The 22,083-nt window shown below is 45.6% G+C and overlaps 1 protein-coding gene across 3 annotated transcripts in view; it reads right to left on the reverse strand.

Annotated features, from left to right (window-relative positions):
- LOC125693946 (ubiquitin carboxyl-terminal hydrolase 35-like) overlaps window positions 1-22,083 on the reverse strand; it is a 27,672-nt gene continuing 5,589 nt past the window's right edge. The window contains exons 2-12 of one of the 3 annotated variants that reach the window (XM_048946496.1): window positions 19,008-19,143; window positions 17,933-18,626; window positions 16,750-16,885; window positions 12,167-12,296; window positions 10,582-10,683; window positions 6,879-7,037; window positions 5,958-6,151; window positions 5,746-5,839; window positions 4,066-4,172; window positions 2,337-3,558; window positions 1-1,460 (exon numbers count right to left, since the gene is read on the reverse strand). In XM_048946496.1, the coding sequence (XP_048802453.1) occupies window positions 1,290-1,460; window positions 2,337-3,558; window positions 4,066-4,172; window positions 5,746-5,839; window positions 5,958-6,151; window positions 6,879-7,037; window positions 10,582-10,683; window positions 12,167-12,296; window positions 16,750-16,885; window positions 17,933-18,614 (2,997 nt within the window). In that variant the 5' untranslated portion in view covers window positions 18,615-18,626; window positions 19,008-19,143 and the 3' untranslated portion in view covers window positions 1-1,289. Of the gene's footprint in view, window positions 1,461-2,336; window positions 3,559-4,065; window positions 4,173-5,745; window positions 5,840-5,957; window positions 6,152-6,878; window positions 7,038-10,581; window positions 10,684-12,166; window positions 12,297-16,749; window positions 16,886-17,932; window positions 18,627-19,007; window positions 19,335-22,083 lie in introns of all 3 variants that reach the window. The other 2 variants (XM_048946487.1, XM_048946476.1) reach the window with 2 other exon arrangements.

Raw genomic sequence — 22,083 nt, forward strand, 5'->3', positions numbered from 1 at the left:
TTATATGTAGGGATGAAAATAAAACAATATATAAGAGTATACACCAAGAGATTCGATCCTTTGCTTGCATCCCCTGTAGCAATGCCTGTGCTTTGTCTTCTCCTCCACAGCAATACAGTGTTCCCCCCCTGACACCCCACATTCAAGATTAGGCCTCACACACAGCACTGAAGGCACACACTTCTGCCACTTGAGCTCAAGCAACCTTTACTAGAAACACAAGTAAGAAGCAGGTTGGGACAATGGGTGGGGGACATTGTGGGCTGGAGCTACGATCCTACAGACACAATGCCCTGGGCTTGCGTTGGCTCCTGCCACCAAAATCAGCCCCTGTTCTGTGACTGATTATGTAGAAAGCTCTGCTTTACATAGGCTGCACTTATATGGGGTGCATACAGTGCATCTGGTTGGGTTACTTTCCTAGCCAATCAGTATTTTAAGAAATAGCTGGTGGGTTTAGGGGTCTTAGCTCAGGGCATCCTAAAAGAATGCCCAGATGTCTGGTCTGGCAGATGTGACCAGAATCCAGGAAACGCCAGATTAACCAAGTCCTAATGACACATCTGGACAAACAGCTGGGTCTGCCTTGTACATTTTCAGCATCCAGAGGTCACGAGTGACACAAGGACCCAATGGAGCCCAAAGAACCAACCAGAGCTGCTCAGTCTCTTGTAGCTGGGGGCAGTTTGTGACCCTCAGCATCGTCCAGGTCGACCTGCTGCTGCTCAGTGCCACCAAGCAAGCTTGCAGACTCACCACCTTGGAATACTGGCATTGCAGTGTTGGCTGCTGGGCCTTATTCAGCCTTTTCCCACTGTTAGATGTGCCTCAAGGTGGGCTGGCAAAAGCGCACTACAATAAAACAACCCAGGAAAGGTCCCCCGGAACTCAGTGCCGCAGAAAGGACCGCAGATGGCATGCGCGGGAGCAGTCTCCATCCCTGGGCATTGCTGGGTCCATCCTCACCCCTATCCCCATCCCCACCCAGGCTGGTGGCAGCAGCCAAGACAGTGCTATGCTGAAGCAGAAGGGCACTTCTTCAAGCTGTTGGCAGACGCTTGTCTCTCAGGTGCTTAGCTGCAGGGGTTAATTTAAGGCGTTAAGTGCATAGAAAGCAGTAGAAACCTCCAGGTGCCAATAATAGTCTCCAAATCAGCCCCTGAGTCTTCTTCCATTGCATTGTTCCCCAAATTCTCTCCTGAGTTGCTCACTGACACCGAGGTGAGAAAGAGAAGCCTTCAGCTTTGGGTCCGCCCAATGGACAAGGGCTGTCTGATAGACACTGGTTGCTAGAAGACAAGTCCATGAAAAGAGCCAGATCCACCTCCACCCCCTCCAGGACTGCATCCTCCTGGTGAGCTGTCATCATCCTTGTCCCTCTCAAAGTCTCTCCACCACAGAGGGGATTTTGGCAAGGTGGAAATGTAGGCAGCTCTGTTCCTCGCCTCTTTTTCCTGCTCCTGTAGGGAAAATGACCAAGAATATTGCTATCATTTGCATGGAAATGAGCCTTGGGAACTGCTCCCTCCTTCCCTGTGCTGTCCCGTTTGCCCCTGGGAATTTTCCCAAAACCAATCTGGGGTTGCTATGGCACGTACTCATCTCTAGAACTTGGTTGGAGAGATGCATCTAAGTGTCTCATCTCTCTAGCCACACGGGTGATCCAAAACCAGCCCCCCGACAGCCACCACGGGAGAAGAGGGAGCCGGGAAAAAAATGCTGTGAAACTTCTGGGAAGGAGAAATGAGAGGGAAGCTGCCCTGCAGCCACCCAGGTCACAGCAGAAGGAGGGCAGGAGGTGTTTATGGTGCAGCAGGGCAGAGAATGACCATGGAGGAGCATCAGAGACAAAGCGTTATCGACTGACCACAGCCCCCACTCCATGTTCCCCTGCTCTGCTTGGAGGGGAGAAGGTAGAAGAAGGTGGATGGGGAGGAAGTGTTTCTTGTTAGCTTTTAGTTCTCATTATTCTACTCTTACTGACTGGCATCAAATTCAATTTATCTTCCCTGAGTTGAGCTTGTAAATAAACAATGTAAATAAACAATGAGCCATCTCTCTGTACTTATCTTGACCCACGTGAGCTTTGTCATCTTATGTTCCTTCTCCTGCTAAGGAGGGGGAGTGAGAGAGCAGGTAGGTGGGCACCTGACTGGCAGCTGTGCTCCACTCACCACACCTGGACACTAGGAAAAAATGTGCTGCAGAGCTGCCCAGCACAGATGTCACTCAGTCAGTCTCTTGTGCCTGGTGTTGGCTGCCTCACTGATGCCATATATCAAGCTCAACACCCAATCTCAGGGGGAAAGTGCAGTGTGTGCACAGCTGGGATCTACCTGCAAGTAGAGAATGTTGTCTTTGGAGATGGCTTCCATCAAGTCCTTATTGAGGGACAGTTCGCTGTGCAGGTGGCTGGCTTCTGCCACAGCCTCATGCAGTGGGGAGCTTGGCCTGCCCTCCCGCTGCCTGTAGAAGAGCACGTAGGCAGTGTCCTTGGGGAAGAAAGAAGTCACATTGCTGACTGATTCAAAGGAGGAGAAGGAAACCCTGGTGTCGTTGAAGAGGTACCACGGGATTTCAAAGTCCAACTGCTTGCCAGAAGCCGGTTTTGGTGTCCCGTCGCGGGGCGGTGCGTGGGGCACGGTGTCAGTGCACTCTCTGGAGTAGCAGTAGTAGTGGCCGCTCTCGGAGGAGATGCCCGAATGCACCACCACGCTGCAGAGATCGTACACGGCGGGCACAAAGGTGCTGCCCCGGCCAGCCCTGACCTCCCCATGCCGGCAAACGTCCTCAGTTTCCTCTGAGCTGACAAGGATGGGCAGTTTAAGCACCACAGGGATGGAGACGTTGTCCAGAATCTTCCTCCTCTTCATGGTCTGCGGGTCGAAGGAGAACCGCAGCAGTGTGAGGATGAGGTAGTGCGGGCCCTCTGTCAGCTCTGCCACCTTCTCAGCATCCTGCAAGGAAGCACACTGCTCGCAGTGGTATTGATTCTCTGCTGTCAGCCTCTCTGGGGACAGAAAATAGTTGATTAAATCTGGGACGGATCGGGAGTCCTTAGGAGCGCATGTCTGCTCCGCAAAAGCCAAGTGAGGATCTTTGGCTGTATCCACGCCAACAGCACTGTTGCTTAAGGGATGTGCTGGTTCTCTGGGCTCCTGAAAACCCAGTGATTCCACCGGCACCGGCTGGGCTTCAGGATCTCCAGGCACAGGGGGCTTCCTCCGGACCCAGGGAGACCCTGTTGGCTGGCTTGGGTTTCTATGGGGCTCAATAAACTGTGGGCTGACTTCTGCCACGGGCAAAACAGAGGTGCTTCCTGGTCCACGTATGGGCCTATCCGGAGGGGGAAAGGCCAACGACAGGTCTGTGAAGGCTTCTTCTCTACAGGAGATGTTCCAACACTTCAAGCAACGAATCTTTGTCGTCATTTTTCCCCCAAACATCCTCTCGATCAACGTCTTGTTTAAGGAATGATGCTCCGTGGCTTGGGACGTCAAGCTGGATTCCTTGAGCTTCTGGTAGATCCTCTTTCCAGTTTTTTCTTCTTCATGCAATCTTTGGCAGAAGAAAAAAGATGGCAGCATAGAGCAATAAAACCTAAAGAACGAGCTTCTACAGTATGGTGTCTGTTCTCTGCTCCTCGCAGCTAACGTGTGATAACCTGTCTGTGCACAGGGCTCTGATGCCAAGTGTGGTGCTGCAGAAAGCAGAGATGGTCAGTGTGCATTGAGCCCACTTCCAGGGGCATCACGAGGACTCTGGGGATTCGGGATTTTTAGGGGAAAGAAAGGCAAAATCAGCATTTTAAAGAGGAGGCTTGTCAGGCAAGCAGTTTTCCTCTGATCTTGGTGCAATTTCAGAAATTTTCAAACTGAATGCATTTCTTACCCCAGCTCAGCAGAGTTCTACTAAGAAGCCCCAGACTGGTTTTCCCATTTTTACACCAAATCTCTCAGATCTCAGCCACTCGCACCACTCCCACGGGAGTCAGCATTTCATATTACACCAAGTCTTGGGGCCTCATTGTGTCTGGGCTCCAAAATTGGAGTGCTTGCCACATACCGATCCAGGAGGTACTTGAGATACTCCGAGCAGTCCTGCTGAGCACCAGGGGTGAACCAGGGTGGCCAGGAGGCAGAGAGGAAGCTCTCGGGTGAGATGGCAGGTCGCTGGAACCGAGAGGGAAAAACACATCTTAAGCAACTGGATCTCACTTCATACTGAAGACTTGCTTTGTTTGCTGCACCCAGCAGTGGAGTGATGAACTTCAGCCCTGCTGAATGTCCTTTTGCAGACTGTCATGAGGATGAGAGCTTTGTATGCTCACTTTTACCAGCACCTATTACTTAGGTACTCATATGAGCTATCCATGCATTTCTTCATTCAGTTTCAAAATGGTTTGTGTTCCTGACCCACAGACTTCTACTTAATTCAGCCTCAACTTAATTTGATCCTTAATTTGATACCAAGTCCATTCAAGAAAGAAAAAAAAATCCATTAAACTTCCACCCATCCTTCTGATCACTGCAGGCAGCTAATCTGCATTACTGGATAATGTAATCAGTGCCATTAGGCAACTGTTGTCTAATTAATATGCTGAAAGACCCATCATTGGCTGGAGAAATGACTTTAAGTACTGGCCCAAAAGAAAATAACTAGAATGATTACAGGAAATTACTGGGAAATTATTAACTATGAGCTATGCAACAAGCAAGTATGCTAATGCACATCAAACACACCATAACCTGCTTTGAACAAACAGGCTCTTTTATGACCAGATGTTAAGATGTTCTCTGTATTACCCCCTGTTCAAGGAACGTTTGGATGTTGTGTTGAGGGACACGGTTTAGTGAGAACTATTGGTGATTAGTGGATGGTTGGACTGGGTGATCCTGTGGGTCTTTTCCAACCTTGGTGATTCTGTGATTCTGTGACTCTATGCAAGTGATCTATAATGAATCTGTAATGCTGTAGCATCACAATGTAGCAAGGCAAAGCTGTCAGTCGTGTTTTGGGAAATTGAGAGGTACAAGTAAATGGGTCCACAGCAAGTGAAAATTCAAAACTGTGTCTTTGGGGGACAGATGGGTGTTTTTACAAATGGACCCAGATATGACCCACCTGGAGTCACTTGTTAAATTTCAGGTTGGTGAAGAAACCACTCAATTAATTTGTTTATGGGTTATTTTTTTTACTTTCCCTCAGATGTAAAAGATTCATAACATCTGGAATCCAAAGGTTTGTTGCTGTTGTAGTTTTTTGTCTTTGTTTTTTTTGGTCTGCCAAAGCTAATTTTAAGGCATTTTCTACTGACTGACTGCAGTTTGCAGTGAGGCAAGGGGACAAACAGCTTGCTCCAGTCTTCTTCCTTGCTGCACAGCAAGAAACAAAAAGTGCTGTTTTACACCAACAGGCTTTTCAGTTTACCACGCATATAAACTATTACCAAATGGATTTCATTGGCACAACTATTATTTATTGCATTCATCAAAGCCAGGATGGCCAGAGGCAGCCTGGTGTGAACACAGCTCACTTTCACAGATGAAAGGAGCTCAAGATTCAATTTGCCTCCTCCACCCCCAAAATCAGCCTCTTTCCTGTCAACAAAATTTGTCCCATCACAAAAATGCACCCAGATCCACAACTCCTCATCAGCACATTGGAGTTGGCAGGAAGCAACTTGGAGATGAGCCGTTCCACAGCCAACAGTCCAAACAAATAACTGGAACATGGAATAATTACCTGACTGTGCTCCAAAAATGCAAAGAGCCACTGCAGTTTTGTCATCAGGGGCTGGGAGATGGCCTCAGTTAAATTCAACACCGAATGCCGAAAGCTGCAAAAGACAACAAGAGATGCAAACCAAGATGGAAAATCAGCGTGGAAAGCACGATGCCAGTGCACAAAGCAGCCCTGGAGCTGTCCTAAGTGGGAACAAGGGAGCAACAACTCACTCCGAAGCCATGAAAAGAGACTGGATGACGCTGTTCATGTAGCAAGTGTTTCCCAAGTTAATTAAGCCGATCTTCCCTGTCTCTGATTTGGAGGCCAGGCGTGGGTAGAAGCAGGCCAGCTCATTCTTCTGGGAGGTCCAAGCATTTTGTCCCAAGAGATGTTTAATCCGGTCTTCATTTGGAATTGGAAGAGCCTTGGGAAGAGAGATCAGTGACACCAACCGTTATCTTTCTGATGGGCAAATGCAGAACTTCTCTGCAGGAGGTGCTCGTGTTCGTGGCACAGCTCGTCCTCGTGCTCTTCACATGGATGTGTTTTTTAGCTACTGGTATTACTATTTTAGAGGCACCCAAGACTAAAACTAAGGATAAAACCCACGGTCATGACAAGGACTTCTGCACGCCTACCATAAGAGAAGTCTATTCCCAAAATGCAGCCAACTAGCCTACATGGGGCTCAACCTCAGAACTGTAAACACTTTCTTCTGCCACAGTTTGAAGTGTTGAGGTTAGGACATTTCTACCAGTAGAACGGCCCCTCTGCACAATGCTGCAAATTGAGATGTCATTTATATAGGGGGAGCTGTAAGAAAGAAAGGGACAGACACTTCAGCCAGGACAGGAAAAGAAGAAATGGTTTCAACTAAAAGAAGGGAGATTTAGATTGGATTTAAGGAAAAAAGTTTTTAATATAAGGGTAGTGAAGTACTGGAGCAGGTTGTCAGAGAGGCGGAGGTGCCCCATCCCTGGAGACGTTCAAGATCGGGCTGGATGGGCTCTGAGCACCTGATCGAGGTGCAGCCATCCCTGTTCATTGCAAGGGAGTTGGACCAGATGGCATCTGAAAAGTCCCTTTCAACTCAAATGATTCTGTGATTGCATATGAAGTACAGAAAAACAGCCAAGAAGCAAATAGCTTACTTTTATAGCTTCCAACACTGGCTCATAGAGATCTGGATATCCTGAGAAGCGGAAGAACATGCAGTGGATGAGCTCAGCCAGCTGCTCCAGGGAGCTGGTGGCAGAGTTGGAATCCTCCTTCTTCAGCGAGGCCACCAGCCTGGGGATGTGAGGGAGCAGCTGGAAAAGGAGAGTTCACTATGTCAAAAATGGTTCCAAGTAATTCACAAAGCTTTAACAGAATGACATTCAGACCCGGGCAGAAAAGACAGTCAATAGAAGCTGACTTCAATCCCGTGCCAGACTTCATCATTCACCCTATGAGCTCAACAGCAAATCCTCCATCAAATGTAGCAGTTCAAATTCAGGGCTAACCAGTCTTGAAGGTTTTCACTGTACAGCATCTGCAAGGTTGTGCTGTCATTTCAATTCTTTGTGAAGATCGATATCTGCTAAAACATACACTGGAAAGGATTGTTATATGCTGAATACTGAGTTCAGGAATTCAGACCAACAGAACAGGTGAACTAATGTACAAAAAGTGCTACCTGGTACATTATATTTTATCCCATGCTGCATAAAATAAACTGGAATTGGCATCACCAATCACCAAAGTTGGAAAAGACTTACAAGATCATCCAGTCCAACCATCCACCAATCACCAGTAGTACTCATTATGTATGAGTTGGGTGGGTAGTGAAAGGCCCATAAAAAGCACATTTGTTATTTTGCATTCATCTAGAAAACTTAAACACGAGCAAACAGATCAAAAGGAGAATGATAAATTGCTCACGGGCACCCTCTGCTGACCCCAGAGCCACACAGAAAATTAAAAACAGGATTCCGATGTAGCAGATGCACTGGAGTAACCCTGAAATCACACTGCATTCATCGTGTTTCTGCTGTGCTTCATTTTACTCCAGAACAGTTCTGGACTGAAGGCTCAGAATCCTCAGTCCACCCATCTCTGTCCCACTGTAACAGTGGAACAAGTCCGAATCCTCCTCATGAAACTGAACATGTATAAGTGCATGGAGCTGAATGATATCCATCCTAGGGTTCTGAAAGAGATGGCTGATGTGGTTGCCAAGCCACTCTCCATCATATTTGAAAAATCATGGCTGTCTGGTGAAGTCCTCAGTGACTGGAAAAGCAGAAACATTACTCCCATTTTTAAGAAAGGGAGAAAGGAAGAGCTGGGGAACCAAAAGCCAGTGAGCCTCACCTCTGTGCCCAGGAAGATCGTGGAGCAGATCCTCCTAGAAGCTGTGTTAAGGCACATATGAGATAAAGAGGTGATTCACGACAGCCAGCATGGCTTCACCAAGGGCAGATCGTGCCTGGCCAATCTGGTGGCCTTCTGTGATGGAGTGATGGATTCAGTGGATGGGGGAAGGGTGATGGTTGTCATCTGCCTGGACTTCTGCAAGGCCTTTGACGTGGTCCCTCAACACATTCTTCTCTCTACATTGGAGAGGTGTGGATTTGAAGGATGGACTGTTCAGTGGATTAAGAACTGGCTGGCTGGACGCAGCCAAAGGGCTGTGATGAATGGTTCTGTGCCAGGGTGGAGGCCGGTCAGTGGTGTCCCTCAGGGTCGGTCATGGGACTGGTGCTCTTCAACATCTTCATCATTGACAGACGATGGCATCGAGTGCAGCCTCAGCAAGGTTGTGGATGACACCAAGCTGAGCAGTGCAGTCGATACACTGGAAGGAAGGGAAGCCATCCAGAGGGACCTGGACAGCCTGGAGAAGTGGGCAAATGGAAACCTAATGAGGTTCAACAAGGCCAAGTGCAGGGTGTTGCATCGGGTCGGGGCAATCCCTGTATTGATACAGACTGGGGGAAGATCTTGAGAGCAGCTCTGCAGAGAAGGACTTGGGGGTTCGGGTGGATGAAAAGCTGGGCATGAGCCAGCAGTGTGCGCCTGCAGCCCGGAATGCAGCCAACGTGTTCTGGGCTGCATTAAAAAGGGGCGGCCAGCAGGAGAGGGAGGTGATCGTCCCCCTATCGGCTCTTGTGAGGCCCCATCTGCTCCTGTGGGGCCCCAGCACAGGAAGGACGTGGAGCTCTTGGAGTGGGTCCAGAGGAGGGCACTGAGATGAGCAGAGGGCCGGAGCAGCTCTGATGTGAGGAAAGGTTTGTTTAGCTGGGCTTGTTTAGCTTGGAAAAGAGAAGGCTGCAGGGAGACTTCATTGTGGCCTTCCAGTACTTGAAGGAAGGGGGAACGGCTGTTTGTGAGGGTGGATAGTGATAGGACAAGGGGGAATGGTTTTAAACTGAGATGGGAAGGTTTAGGTTGGATATTAGGAAGAAGTTTTTCCCCCAGAGGGTGATGAAGCACTGGAACTGATTGCCCAAGGAGGCTGTGGATGCCCCATCCCTGCAGGCATTCAAGGCCAGGCTGGATGTGGCTCTGGGCAGCCTGGGCTGCTGGTTGGTGACCCTGCACACAGCAGGGGGTTGGAACTGGATGAGCATTGTGCTCCTTTGCAACCCAGGCCATTCTGTGATTCCATGATTCTATGATTCCTGATCTTCCCCTTTTCTCTCTTCTGCTCTTCTTTTCTCTCTTTCTTCTCCTCGAAATGTTGCAGATTATAACTATTTCCTTTCCAATGGGAAAGTTTTGGAGAGGGCAATGAATGAAGCCCAGTACCATGGCATGCACCAACATTTTGCCAAGCTGTGATTGGAACAATTCTCAAAACTCTTCCAAAGTGCTCCAGCAAACACGGAGATAAGAAGCATGACAAGCTTGTGTCTTCTTGTAGGCTCTTTCATTTTGAATAGGGAAGAAAATCCGTGCTCACTGGGCCACAGATGGAAACATCAGGCCAAGAGTGACTGATGGCTTTTGGAGTCTTTCAAATTTTGGACACTCAGCTGAAGATCATTCATTGGAACGTCTGTTTTTAGAAACTGAGGGGTTTCTCAAGAAATTGGGCTCAATTAAAGTGTCTCCTGCTCAAAAACAAAAAAACACCTGCTGACGACGTTGGTAAGCTCCACCATTTTCCAACTTTATCTGTTTATCCTGTGAAATTTAGGTAAAAAGTAAAAAATAAGGGCTTAAATGCAAAAGTATAGTATCAGGCATTATTAGCAGTAATTATCCATTACTTCTTTTAGCAGTTCAATCTCTGCAAGCATGCCTTTGTCCTCAGCCCTGCTTTTCAATTATAGCATTCCAGGGGCAATGTTGGTGGGAATCAGAGCTGTGCCTCAGTTTCAACTGTAAATATATACATACATCTATATGAATTATCATTGTGGAAATGAAAAGAGGAGATAAAATGCTGCTGGAAGTGGCTATTGAGTGTGTGATTTGGGGTTTTTTTGTTGGATTACTGTTGCTGGAATTGGGGATTGTTTGGGTTTTTCGTGCCTTTGAACAGTGGGGAATTTGTGATTAGAAGTGTTCTGATCCTGCCTTCAAGTCTTACTACATTGATGGTGTGTGGTGCTTGGGAAGGTGCCTCAGGACTTCAATAAATGGTGATGGGTGGCACATATTGGTAGGATTTGCTTCTACAATACCAGCTCCATAGGACCAAAAAGCTGGTTGGGCTGCAGAAGAGGGTGAAATATGCAGTATGCAGAAGAGTGGGAAATATTCAATACTCAACAGCATTATTCAGCTTCTTAGGCTCCCTCCCAGCCATGTTGTCCTACAACTTAGGGCAATGAGTTCATCCAAGGGTTGGATGCATTTCCTTACCAAATGAAATGCTTCATGGGAGTGCTGGAAGCTCAAGAGCATGTACTGTAGGACAGACAAAGCCCCCTCCCTCACAATGGGGTACAGCAGCTTGGAGAAGACCTGGTGGGGAGAGAAAAGCAAGTGAGCAGGCAGGATGGCATCAAAATATGCATGTAAAGGGCCTTCAGGAAATGCAGGCCATGGGAATCTACTACATCTACTTGTGTGTTCCTACACTTATCTGGATGTCAAAGCACACAGCCTGAAGCTAGGCCTCCAGAGACATCTCCTGTCCAGTGATGTATGGCCTTGAAGCACCATAAAAACACCATGTGAGTTGTCCTCACTCTTTCAGACCTGCACAGTGAGGCACAGGGCTTTGGGCTGTTATAACATAACTCCACTCTGCTTGATAGAAGAGGCCTTATAAGAACAGAGGGCAGCTACATTTTCTATTATGAGCTTCTTCTGCTTATTGTTGTATTTGAAATCTTACCACCAGCCTTCCAAGGCAAAGGGATAGAAATCAAAGTCCTTTCAGAGTCTCTCAGTGCTTTCAAAGGCTAAGTAATGACATTTGTCCCAATCTACAGAAAGTAACAGTGCTCTTTACTGCTTTCAGACCCTTCTGAGATTTTCCAACAATCACGCAGCATTTTAAGTGCTGTCCTTTTCCTATGCTTTAACAATGAAAGGAAAGATAAAGAGAAGTTGAGGAAATTCAGTGACCCTCTCATTGCTTGATGCACAAGAGGGATCACAGGTGCAAATTCAGTTACTAATAATGTTCTGGTATAGACAGTTATGGTATTGATAACTTCATGGTGGAGAGACTCAGTCAGGCCTTATGACCATCTTACAAGGGAAGGAACTGTGGGACCATAAATTGGAGAATGTTTTTGAAGTGGCCACCAATTTGATCGCATGGTTTTCAGACAGTAGCAAGTACTCATTGCCAAAGCAGGGATTGGCAATGGGAGTGAGGCTTTGTCTGTGCTGCTAAATCAAATAAAGCCAAGGCACTGGCTTTAAAACTGCCCTGTGACTGTATGGATTGTTAACCTACAAGGTGGTGTGTGCTTTGGCCAAGCCAACCAGCATGGACCTAGGCACATTTGATGGAGAGTGTTTTACAGTCCCAACAATGTGTTGTACAAGACCTCCATGTTTGATTGGCTTTAAATTCTTTGGCTTGATATATTTCATAACTTTTAAGACATCAGTGCCTCTGCAAACCAAGCTCTAAATGACATTGGATTGGGCTTTCAGTTGCTGCAGGACCCAAAATCCTTATGCAAGACTCTCAAGCAAGAACCAGCTTGACTCCCAGTACCCCGCTCCTTTTATTAGGAGCTACACTAAATGGCTAAAATGGGCATTACTGGAGAACATCATTCCTAGATGCAAAACTACCCCATACACACAGTAACACAGCATACACAGTGTGCAGTGGGCACTATGGTTCCTGCAAAACTCCTTGGTATAGAACAGTCTTCCCTATACATCTGAAGTTGCATCTCACCCTCATTCAGTTGAAGGGCAGGAAGGTAGCCCAGGTACAAGAAATTTGTGTTTTGTGATCATATTTAAGATGCCCACTGACCTTTTCAATTTTTGAAAGAGTAACTTCAATCAAGATGCTGAACTTTTTCACTGCAGCCAAACCCTTCAGCAGAGCAATGATCCACTTGTCTATGTTCTTCCCCAGGGGCCACGACACCCAGTCGATCATCCTGAAATGAAAATCAAACTCTTGAAGCAAATGTAATGCACATATTGTGGAAGTTAAACTCCACTTTGGGTTAAATTTTCTCCAAGTTCCTACCAGTCAATGGGATGGCCAAGTCAAAGATAGGGTGCACATGTGGCGTTTAGAGAGCAGACCTTTGAACTCTTCAGGGAACTGCTTGACGGGATGACATGTGAGAAAGCCCTGGAGGGAAGAGGGGCCCAAGAAAGCTGGTTGATGTTCAAAAACCATCCCATCCAAGCCCAGAAGGCAGTGCATCCCAAGAAAAAGGAAGGCAGACAGAATGCCAGGAGATCTCTGTGGATCAGCAAGGAGCTCGTGGACTAGTGAAGCGCAAAAAGAAAGTCTATAGGGAGTGGAAGCACGGACAGGTTACCAGACCTGGGAGGACTACAAAGTCCAAGCATCCAGGGATCAGGTTAGAAAAGCTAAGAGACAGAATTAAATCTAGCCAGGGACATAAAGGGGAACAAGAAGAAATTCTATAGATATATCAGTGATAAAAAGAAAGTCAGGGAGGATGTGGGCCCTCTCTGGAAGGAAACTGGAAACCTGGTCATGAGGGATACAGAGAAGGATTTTCTAATACATCTTTCACAGGCTTCCCTAGAAGGTCAGTCTTCTTTTTTCAAGAACCATAATGCAGATCTAAAGAGTTGGTGCTGTTAGATAGCAAATGGGATCTGGATCTTTATCTTCCCTGTACAGGAAACATTCATTCCCCAAATCACATTAAAGCAAGAAAAAAGCCTCATAGAAATCAGGTACTACTGAATAGAATAGCTAATCAATTCCTACTACAGCCACTGAGCCAACGAGATGTCAAGTTTCTGCAATACTTTATAGAAGAGCCACTTGTAAAAAAATGGTATCACTGAGTGATGACAGGTTGTTTAAGTATTCATTTAAACATCTTTTAAAATCATGTTTGAATTAAATGCTAAGCAGAACCTCAAGGTAATCAAGGCTTGGGAGCTTCAAAGGCCAAACTTTGCTAATCATTTTCATTCCAGTACCTTCTGTTTGAAGATACCAGTCCAGCCTTCTTACCCAATCAGCCCCTTTTGTTTACAAGCCTGCATCTTGTGAAATAATGCATAAAGGCAAATAACCATCCAAGGCAAACAGCAAGGATAAATCAAGTCTACAAAAAATTGGGGAAAAAAAAGAAATGCTTGCCAATAAATAAAGCTTGAAGAGCAGAATATGTTGGGATATTGAGAAATAACAAAAATCAAGCCAAGCCGGATCATAAAACAAATACCAGAAAAACTTCTGGAGAGAGTTGCATCAGAGTAGAGTAAGGATAGATACGACACTGTGCATGGGGGGTGTGATGGTAATTGAAGATATCACATGGCCTTTAGATGCAACTTGCAAACTAAATGCATCCTCTTGTTTTCAGCAAGATGAAGGAACTGGTCAGCAACAAGGAGGAGGCAGAGAAAAGAAACAGGAGTAATAGAAACAGGAGCAGTGAGGGCTGATGTGAAAGAGAAACATGAAGAGCTCATACACTACCAAGAGGAGCTGAATCAAGTAGAAAAAAAAAAAGTATCAAGTAAAATTCAACTCTGGTGGTTTTCATGACTGTTAACATTGGAGTAGTGCTTTGTGTGGGAAGATTAGGAAGAAAGTTCCAGAAATTAAGCAAGCAATGAGGGAATGAGTGGGAAGAAGGGCCACAGGGGTTTACTGAGGTGGCAAAAGTAAGATTTGCCAGGATATCTAATTTTCTAGTCAAAGGATATAAGCTCATATCTGACTGTATCTGCGGGGATACAGAACAAGCAGTGTACTTCAGGACCTGATGGCATTGGCACAAACATCCTGAATGTGGTGGTGAAACTTGTGATGATGCAAAGCTGGGAGGCATCATCAACACAGGAGGATCAAAGCATCACGAGGAAGACCCCAAGGATTAGAGATGCAGAACAAGGACGAAATGCTTTCATTCAAAACAAAGGCAAGGCACATGGGAAAGAAATAATAAGAAATGGCTGCTGATGGAAATTCATCAGCTTGAAGAAGAGAAGTCAGATATTTGAGGATCTCTCGTGCCGCCATCTAAAGCCAGGGTGAACCTCACTGGGAACATGGTGCGCGAATTCAACATCCATATCCAAGACCAATGAACTGAAGTGGGAACAGGTGTTGAAAAAGCCTGATGATCTGGTCAAGAAAATGAAGAACCTCTCCTGAGAGGTTCCTCTCCTTTACTCTCTCCTAAGAGAAAAGTTTGAAATAATATGGCTCATCCAGCATAGCCACTGGAAAGCAGAGAGGGGATGAGGCAGCTCACTGAGCATACACTGAATAAACACCAGGGAAGGAAAAGAGACACTGCAGCTATTTATGCTGGCATAAAATCAAAAGAGCTGCAAGAATACCAGAAATAAATATAAGCTGCCTATTAGAAGAGAAATCTAAAGCACTAAAGCAATCAAATGGTGGAACAGCTACGAAAGAAAGCAGTGGGAGCAAAAACCCTTCTTGCTTTGAAGATTAGGGTTGAGCACTCATAAAAGGGATGTAATATCAATACCTATAAAGCAGGAAGATGGATTCAGGGATCTAAAGGCCTTCCTTCATCTCTCTTTTTTCACACTGGCATAAAATAACCTTGTCCACTATAAGCTATTTTTTACCAACATTAATGGCCAAATTATAACCCTGCCCCATTAGCAGCCAGTGGGAACAAAAAGCTTTTTAAATTCACACTGCACTTTCCACATTGCAAGATTCACATTGTTTGAACCAGGGCCTTAGTTTTCCAAAGGAGCCATTGGCGTGGCATGCTCAGCTTTTAAATTCAAATTCTGATTTCTAGAGATAGCAAGTGCTTGCATCTCTTTGTGATGGTAGAAGCTCTATGCAGCTGAAGTTGGGCCCTTTGAAACACACGCGCCATAATGGGGAAAAAAAAGAAAAATACAAGCAAAAATACAAATGAGTACTTCTGAAGTCATGGATACATATTAATAGGCTCTACCTGAGCTATGACAAAGGATACTAAGAGATTATGATGTGCACCTACACCAGCAGATATCAGGCTTGTTTTTGTTTTTTTTTAACCACTATTTGCTCTCTAAATGCCTGGTCAAAAGCTCCACCCCATGTCCAGTCCATTCCCCTGCCATGAACTCCCAAATCCAATATTTGGAAGAAGAAACTTCTGCATATGTCTGCTCTTCTAGGGATCCTGACCAAAAAGACCCTTTCAAGCCATACATTTTTCTCTATTTTTCTATTGATGCAGCACGCACTCGTCCAAAGGCCAACCATGGTGCAGTTTTCTGGGGCATCTGCTGGCTATAAACACGCCACCAAAACTTCTGCATTCCTCCTAAGTGATCTTAATTACACTGTGCATACTCTGCTTACAGATCTGGGCTGAGTAATCGTTTACTCGTCCCTCGGCATGACAAAGAATTTTTTAAGGAATGATGCAATTGATTTTGCAAGCACTATATTTATGACACTAGTGCTCTTAGAGGATTTATCGCCTGGAGCTGGGAACCAGATCCCAGAAGGAGAAAAAGATGGAGAAGGTTGAGAACTGAACCAGTAACTTTAACATTTGTCCTGGCTTGCTCTGGATCCTATGAAAACCACGCAAGTCAGAGATCCTTTTCTTTATGCATCAAGTTCCTATTGGGAATAATGTGGGCTTCTGTCATGAAACCTACTTGAGGGGGAACAATCCTAGTAGGAACAGTGAAAAGAAGATCTTTCCACCTCCCCCGGGCTAAGTGCATGCCAACATCACCCACTTAAGTGGAGACCTCTTGTGGAGGAAAGCATGGTTTGGAGATGCCAAATGTGGAGCAATATGCTGGGGCAAAGTGAAGCTGTATGATTTGGACAAAGGTGTGCAAGGAAGATCAGGGCCCCAGCTCTGTGAGGACCAAGTCCAGCATGACAGCTGAACATCAAAAAATTTCTGCTGGCCTTTTAGCTGTGGCTAACGATTTAGGGCAATACCCATCTGAAGGGATACAGGGGCCAAAAAAGCATTATTTAAAGGAGACTTTGTGAAGAAAAATCTCTTAATAACCTCTGGAGGAAAAAAATCAGTTGTGTTCAAAGTATCTCATGCTTGGTATCCCATAACACTACTTATTTCTAAGAAAAAAAAGAAACCAAATTCATTGTCATCGTCATCATCATCATCATCATCATCATCATCATCATCATCATCGTCATCGTCATCATCATCATCATCAGTAGTCTTAATTCTAGTTCTCCAAGCCCTCAGGGATGGAAGAAATGATCCTGGAATTCCCCTTTTCTCTATACCTTGCAAGACAACACCAGCCAAAATGGCTTTCGCTGCAATCTGGGGATAAAACTATGCATAGTAACCCAATGCAGCTTTGGGACAGTTTTTTTTTCTCCAGATTGAGAATGACATTCATTAATGCAGCTTAGCCTACCTGCCAATGGCCATCATCATTTGCACATCCGTGATGCTGTCATCATTGGTTAGGTTTCTTATGACACCATCCATGAGCTCCAGAGGGACAAATTGGACCACGCTGGCTAAGGCATTGGATGGCACCTCCTGCTCCTCTGCAAGACACGGATGAGTGCCAGTAATTAAGATGTTAGTCACCAGAGAAACCAGGCACGTGAGGTCATTCCTCAGCTGTAAAAGCCAAATCGTTCCCACCTTCATAAATGGAACTGACATAAACCAGCCATGAGGAGTCCGTGCTCAGCAGCGCTAGGACAATTCCCCAAGTCCCAGTGTAGCACAGAATGAGGTTGGGTGGCAGCCAATGAACTGTTGCATGATGTCATACACGGCCCAAAGGGAGTCAGGAACCATAGACACAAGAACATTATTCCTAAAACACAGAATTCCTTCTGGGTGCTTTCTTTATACTAATTACTGCAATTACTGCAATGAGATGTGACTGTGGGTTTGCCTGCCTGGAGCACATTCCAAAAGATGAGGTTTCCATGGAGGGAACACTGCAATGCCCATCTCCTCAAGGGCTTAGAAATAGTGGGTCTGGGTGCTCACTTACATGCAGAGACTCTGATCTTTCAAGGCACTGGTATCTCCAAAAACCTTCTGAGCCCTTCTGCAATGATCTGAAGGTGTCAGAAGCCGGATTAACATCTTATCTCCCACCTTCAGACCTAACCACCTTCCAGAAAGATGGCAGGGCCTCCTACCTCTAGACTGCAGAGAAATAAGCCCTTAGCTTCACTCTTACTTTCTTCTAACAAGCAGGCTGAGAGGTCCCATTGAGTCAGCCATTGGAGAGAGATATTTCTGAAAGCTTCTGGGTCCCACTCTAGCCTTCTGCAAAGAAGTTTCTCTCTATTAAGCCCAGCTGATGCTGAAAAATGCCAAGCACTCAAATTTTGCAACGTGGCATTTCAAACCAGGTAAAAAATCCTTTGTAGAGATCCAGTGTGGCTTCACAAGATATTTATTTCTCATCCTAAAGCTTTGAGTAACAGTTAGATGCACAAGAATATTTCAGCTGTGACTGCATTTCTGAGGGGGGATCATAAGATCATAATCAAGCAAGACTAATTAAAGCATTTTGCTCCTCATCAAAGCCAGTATCTACATTTGCACCCTCATTTTTTCCTTATTCTTACCTGTTGAAGAAATGATAGTGAACAGCTCCTTCAGCGAGGGCAGGATGGCCGAGGTCTGGGTCCTCCAGATCCTCTGCAGCAGACCGCTCACCTTGTTCACCTGCTCCAAAAACTCCATGATGTCATCTTCCCCCTCAGAGACACACTGAAACTGCCCAATGCACCGTATCAGCTGCTGACAAAACAGGACCTGGTGTTTGCCTGTGGGGATGCACTGAGGATGTTGCGTTAGGAGTTTGCTGATCTTTGCACACTGCTTGGGGCTGGGCCTCTCACAGACCTTGCGGAGCACCTCGATCCTCAGTAAGCTGAAAATGCTGTTTGCTGATGGACTTTCCAAGACAAACTGCAGTCCTAACTGGATATAATCAAGTACATAATGGCTTCTCTTCCCCAGAGGCCCATAGCCTTCCTGGAGGAGACTCAGCAGGAAGCGGACATTGAAGAACTCCTCAAATTCCTCTGGGTGGTAGTGGCCATAGACCTCCAAAACCTCTTTCCCAATCTCTCTTTTATATTTTGTGTCCCCCACAAGATACAGCTTGGTGCACAGCTCCAGCATGGACCAGCATTGCTCGCTGTCCATGGGCTGCTTTGATGCCTCAATGACGCGCCTCACGAGCCCTTGCTTCACATTGTTGGGGTATGAGGACATCACCACAGCTTCCAGTATCTTATCCATCTTTGTTTCCAGCTGAAAGAAAAGAACAAGCAGCAGGTTAGTTCAGGCAAGGACTATTGAGCATTCAAGACCAAGTTTGCAAGAAAAGCCAAAGAAACAGAGCTTGGGAGTTGTCTGGAACACTAGAAAGGTGATAATTCTTGTGACTTTTTGGTGGTGGTTTTCTAAAAAATGTCCTTTTTTGGTGATGCTTGATGGAGACCAAAGCTGCAAAACTGGAACAAACGCATAAAAACAGAACTTCTTCAGACTTGTCACATACTTGAGCACAGTGGTCTTGTAAATCTCTTACAACCTTACACTTGACCCCTTCTCTTCGAGGGGTACAGCAGCTGAAGATGTGTCCCAGTGCCCACAAAATCCAATTCCCCCAAGAAACAGGCTGCCACGGACCTGTAAGAGGGGCTGAATTTGGGATCAGGAAGCAAACAGTGGGGTCAAAGTCTTCAACTGATGTCTGCTGGCCCAGGTGCCTCCCAGAGGCAATGACGTTCCCAGTGATTGCTTTCACAGCCGGGGGAGAAAAACCCTGGGAAGGAGAGGCACGCAGTAGAAGGAATGTACATTTGACATTTACACCGTGCTGTTATCCACCCCAGCTCAGAGCAGAGGGAGAGCTGCAGTCCTGGCTGTCCTCCAGGGACTTTCCACATTTGTATGCAGGTCCAAAGCAAGGAAGAGAAACTGCAGAGTCAGGCAAAGCTTCCCATTCGTCACAGCCTGGATTCAACAGCAATAAAGTATTAGAGAGTACTGAAAAAATCCCCAAGGTTTTCCTTGGAACAGTTCGGAACATTTACAGCCAAGGTACTGGATGCACTGCTGCACAAGAAACTCTGTTACAGATGATAAAATCAGATAGACAGAATTTCCTAAATCATATTACAGGAAAAAACAGCAGGTCACCCCTGGTGCTACATGCTGCCCAAATGCACTGTGAGACCATCCCTTCCTGCATACAGCCTGAAACCACACATAGGAGAGGAAAAAGGGAAGCATGTTTCATCTTCAGATGAAAAGAGATCGAGGCAGCAAAAGTCCATCCATACTCATCTGTGTCTGAGTGCAAGGAAAGTCTCTTCTCTGTTTCTCATCTTCCCAGTCTGTAAAACAAGGACAATACCAGTGCTTTTCTAGGGCAGTCCTTTCAGTGATTGACTGAAATTTCATGGACATTACAAAGCATTTGAAGCTCCTCAAGTGGGTAGCATTATATTAATCAAAACTATACATGCAGATGGTATATACCTGCAGCCTAATCTAGTGACTGGGGACTCTGTCCAAAGTAGAGTTGGAACCTGATCATCTTTAAGGTCCCTTTCATCCCAAGCCATTCCACGATTCTACGATTCTATACCTCGACTTTGATTTTCACAGATGAAAAGCAGAAGGAACCTCAGAGGATGCAATACAAGGATCATCTGAATCCTGGAATAAGCCTGTGTCTGAACCACAGATCTTCTTCTTGATCGTCTTCTCTGGTAGGCATCTTCATGCTGGTGGGGAAAAAACTAGGCCAGATGCAAACCAGAAATGGAGGGACACAGCTGTCCTGTCTGTAGCTCACTGATCTACAAACACCACAATGGTCACCAGCTGTAACGTTACCAAACTTCACCCAATTTTTTAATGTGTAGAGTCTGCTTCCAACTACATTTTTAGAGGAAGCTGCAGCTCTGGGTTGGTGCCTGGAGGAAGTATGAGGATGGGTCACCCCAGCCTGCTGTGGTCTGACGTAGTGTGGAGAACATAAGACTGAAGTAGGGCTCTGCCCACAGTCAAAACACATGAACAAGTGGAGAGTGTCTAACAGTTGTCAAGGAAGACCATCTTCCTCACTAAGAAAGATAGTAGTGGCTCATACTGACTTTAGGAGCTCGTATTTACACGCAGAGGACCATTTGAATTGCCCTTGTGGTGGTCCATGGTCTCTGCAGCAACACAAGACTTCACAACACAAGGTTGTGAACTGCCCTGAATAACCAGAGGTGGTTGAACAATCCCACATTTCTATCGTGTATAAGGATGCACCAAGCTAGACATGGGCCAGATAATGCCAGGACAGAAGATGCCAGCCAGGCAGCCCTTAAAAAGGTGGCATTTACAATGCATGTTGCAATCTTAAAACAGTATTAAAACAACACTCAGGATGCATTGCGATATATAATAATAAACACTACAGTTTTCAAACTACATTAAGAGAGCATTCAAGTGGCAAATGTTGGGAATTAGGATGGCTAATTCAGACCCTCTGCAGATGCTATCAGAGATAATACTAAAGGATCTTGTACTGACTTGATTTTTTCCAGGGCCTTCCCAGAGAATGAATCAGGGTTTGCAGTTAAGGACTGCTGCCTGCAAGAGCACTGTCTCATTTGTTGCAGGAATTGGAACTGTGTCATAAGTAACCCCAGGAACTGCAGGAGGAGGAAGGATAGGTTCATTGCTGGGCATCTGCATGCCACCTGGAGATTTGCTTCCTGGTCCTCTTCTGTTAAATACTAAAACAAAGAGAATAAATACTCAGGAAATGAGGCAACTATTCCTGAAGTGGGAGAACTTCAACATTTCTGCACTTTATCATCCTGACAGGGAATAATAACTCACAGAAAAGCTGGGAGGATTGGCTCATTCCTGCTTGTAAAGAGAACTGAGTTCCTGAAGCACATGAAGTTGCTGTAGAAGGTTAAAGTGTTAATTATTAATCTAAAGAGCCATTTTGAGGTTCCATCTGTTATGTAGCTCAAATAAAACAGAAAGTACACAACACAAGATCTGCACTTGAAAAAGAAATCCCGTGAGAGCATGAAACTGGCAGAAGAAACATGGGTAAAGTCAAAGCGCTGGGTGAGAAAGGACCTTGAGAGCTCTCTGGTCCAATGGCTGCACAAAGCTGAAATTAAACCAAGTTCCTTGGGGCTTCCTGAATTCAGACACAGCTTCCTAAAGAGCGTGCCCAGTGATTTTCCCTAAGGGAGACCGACAAGACCAGCTTCCCAGCATCATCCTTCTAGTGAAATGGAATATAAGCAAAGAACTGCATCCACCATCTTAATTTCACACACTGAACTGAGCAAACTGCAACCAAAAACGTAACAAAAAGCAGAGCTCAGGATGAAAAGTCACCTTGGGCTCTACTTGAATCTAATCTTCATAATCTGTACTGCTCACAGGTGTCCTAACATATTTCTCTTCTGTTTTTTGTTTTTTTTTTTCTTTAATTAGGACTCAATTCAATTGAATTCTATCCAATTTCTTCTAAATCAATTCATTCCCCTATCCCTGCCAGCAGCAGATTTTCAGTAAAGGCTCCTTGGTATTTTTGCAGTATCAGACCCTACATCCCAGATCATACAAAGCCATGAAAACACAGATCTGAGATGCACCTTACCTCTAGGGAATCTTGGTAATAAATTCAGCACGTTCTCTGCAGTGACTTTTGGATTATTTCATGCTATATAGCTTGATA

Source organism: Lagopus muta, chromosome 1, assembly GCF_023343835.1.
Source record: "Lagopus muta isolate bLagMut1 chromosome 1, bLagMut1 primary, whole genome shotgun sequence".
Taxonomy (NCBI): Eukaryota; Metazoa; Chordata; class Aves; order Galliformes; family Phasianidae; genus Lagopus; species Lagopus muta.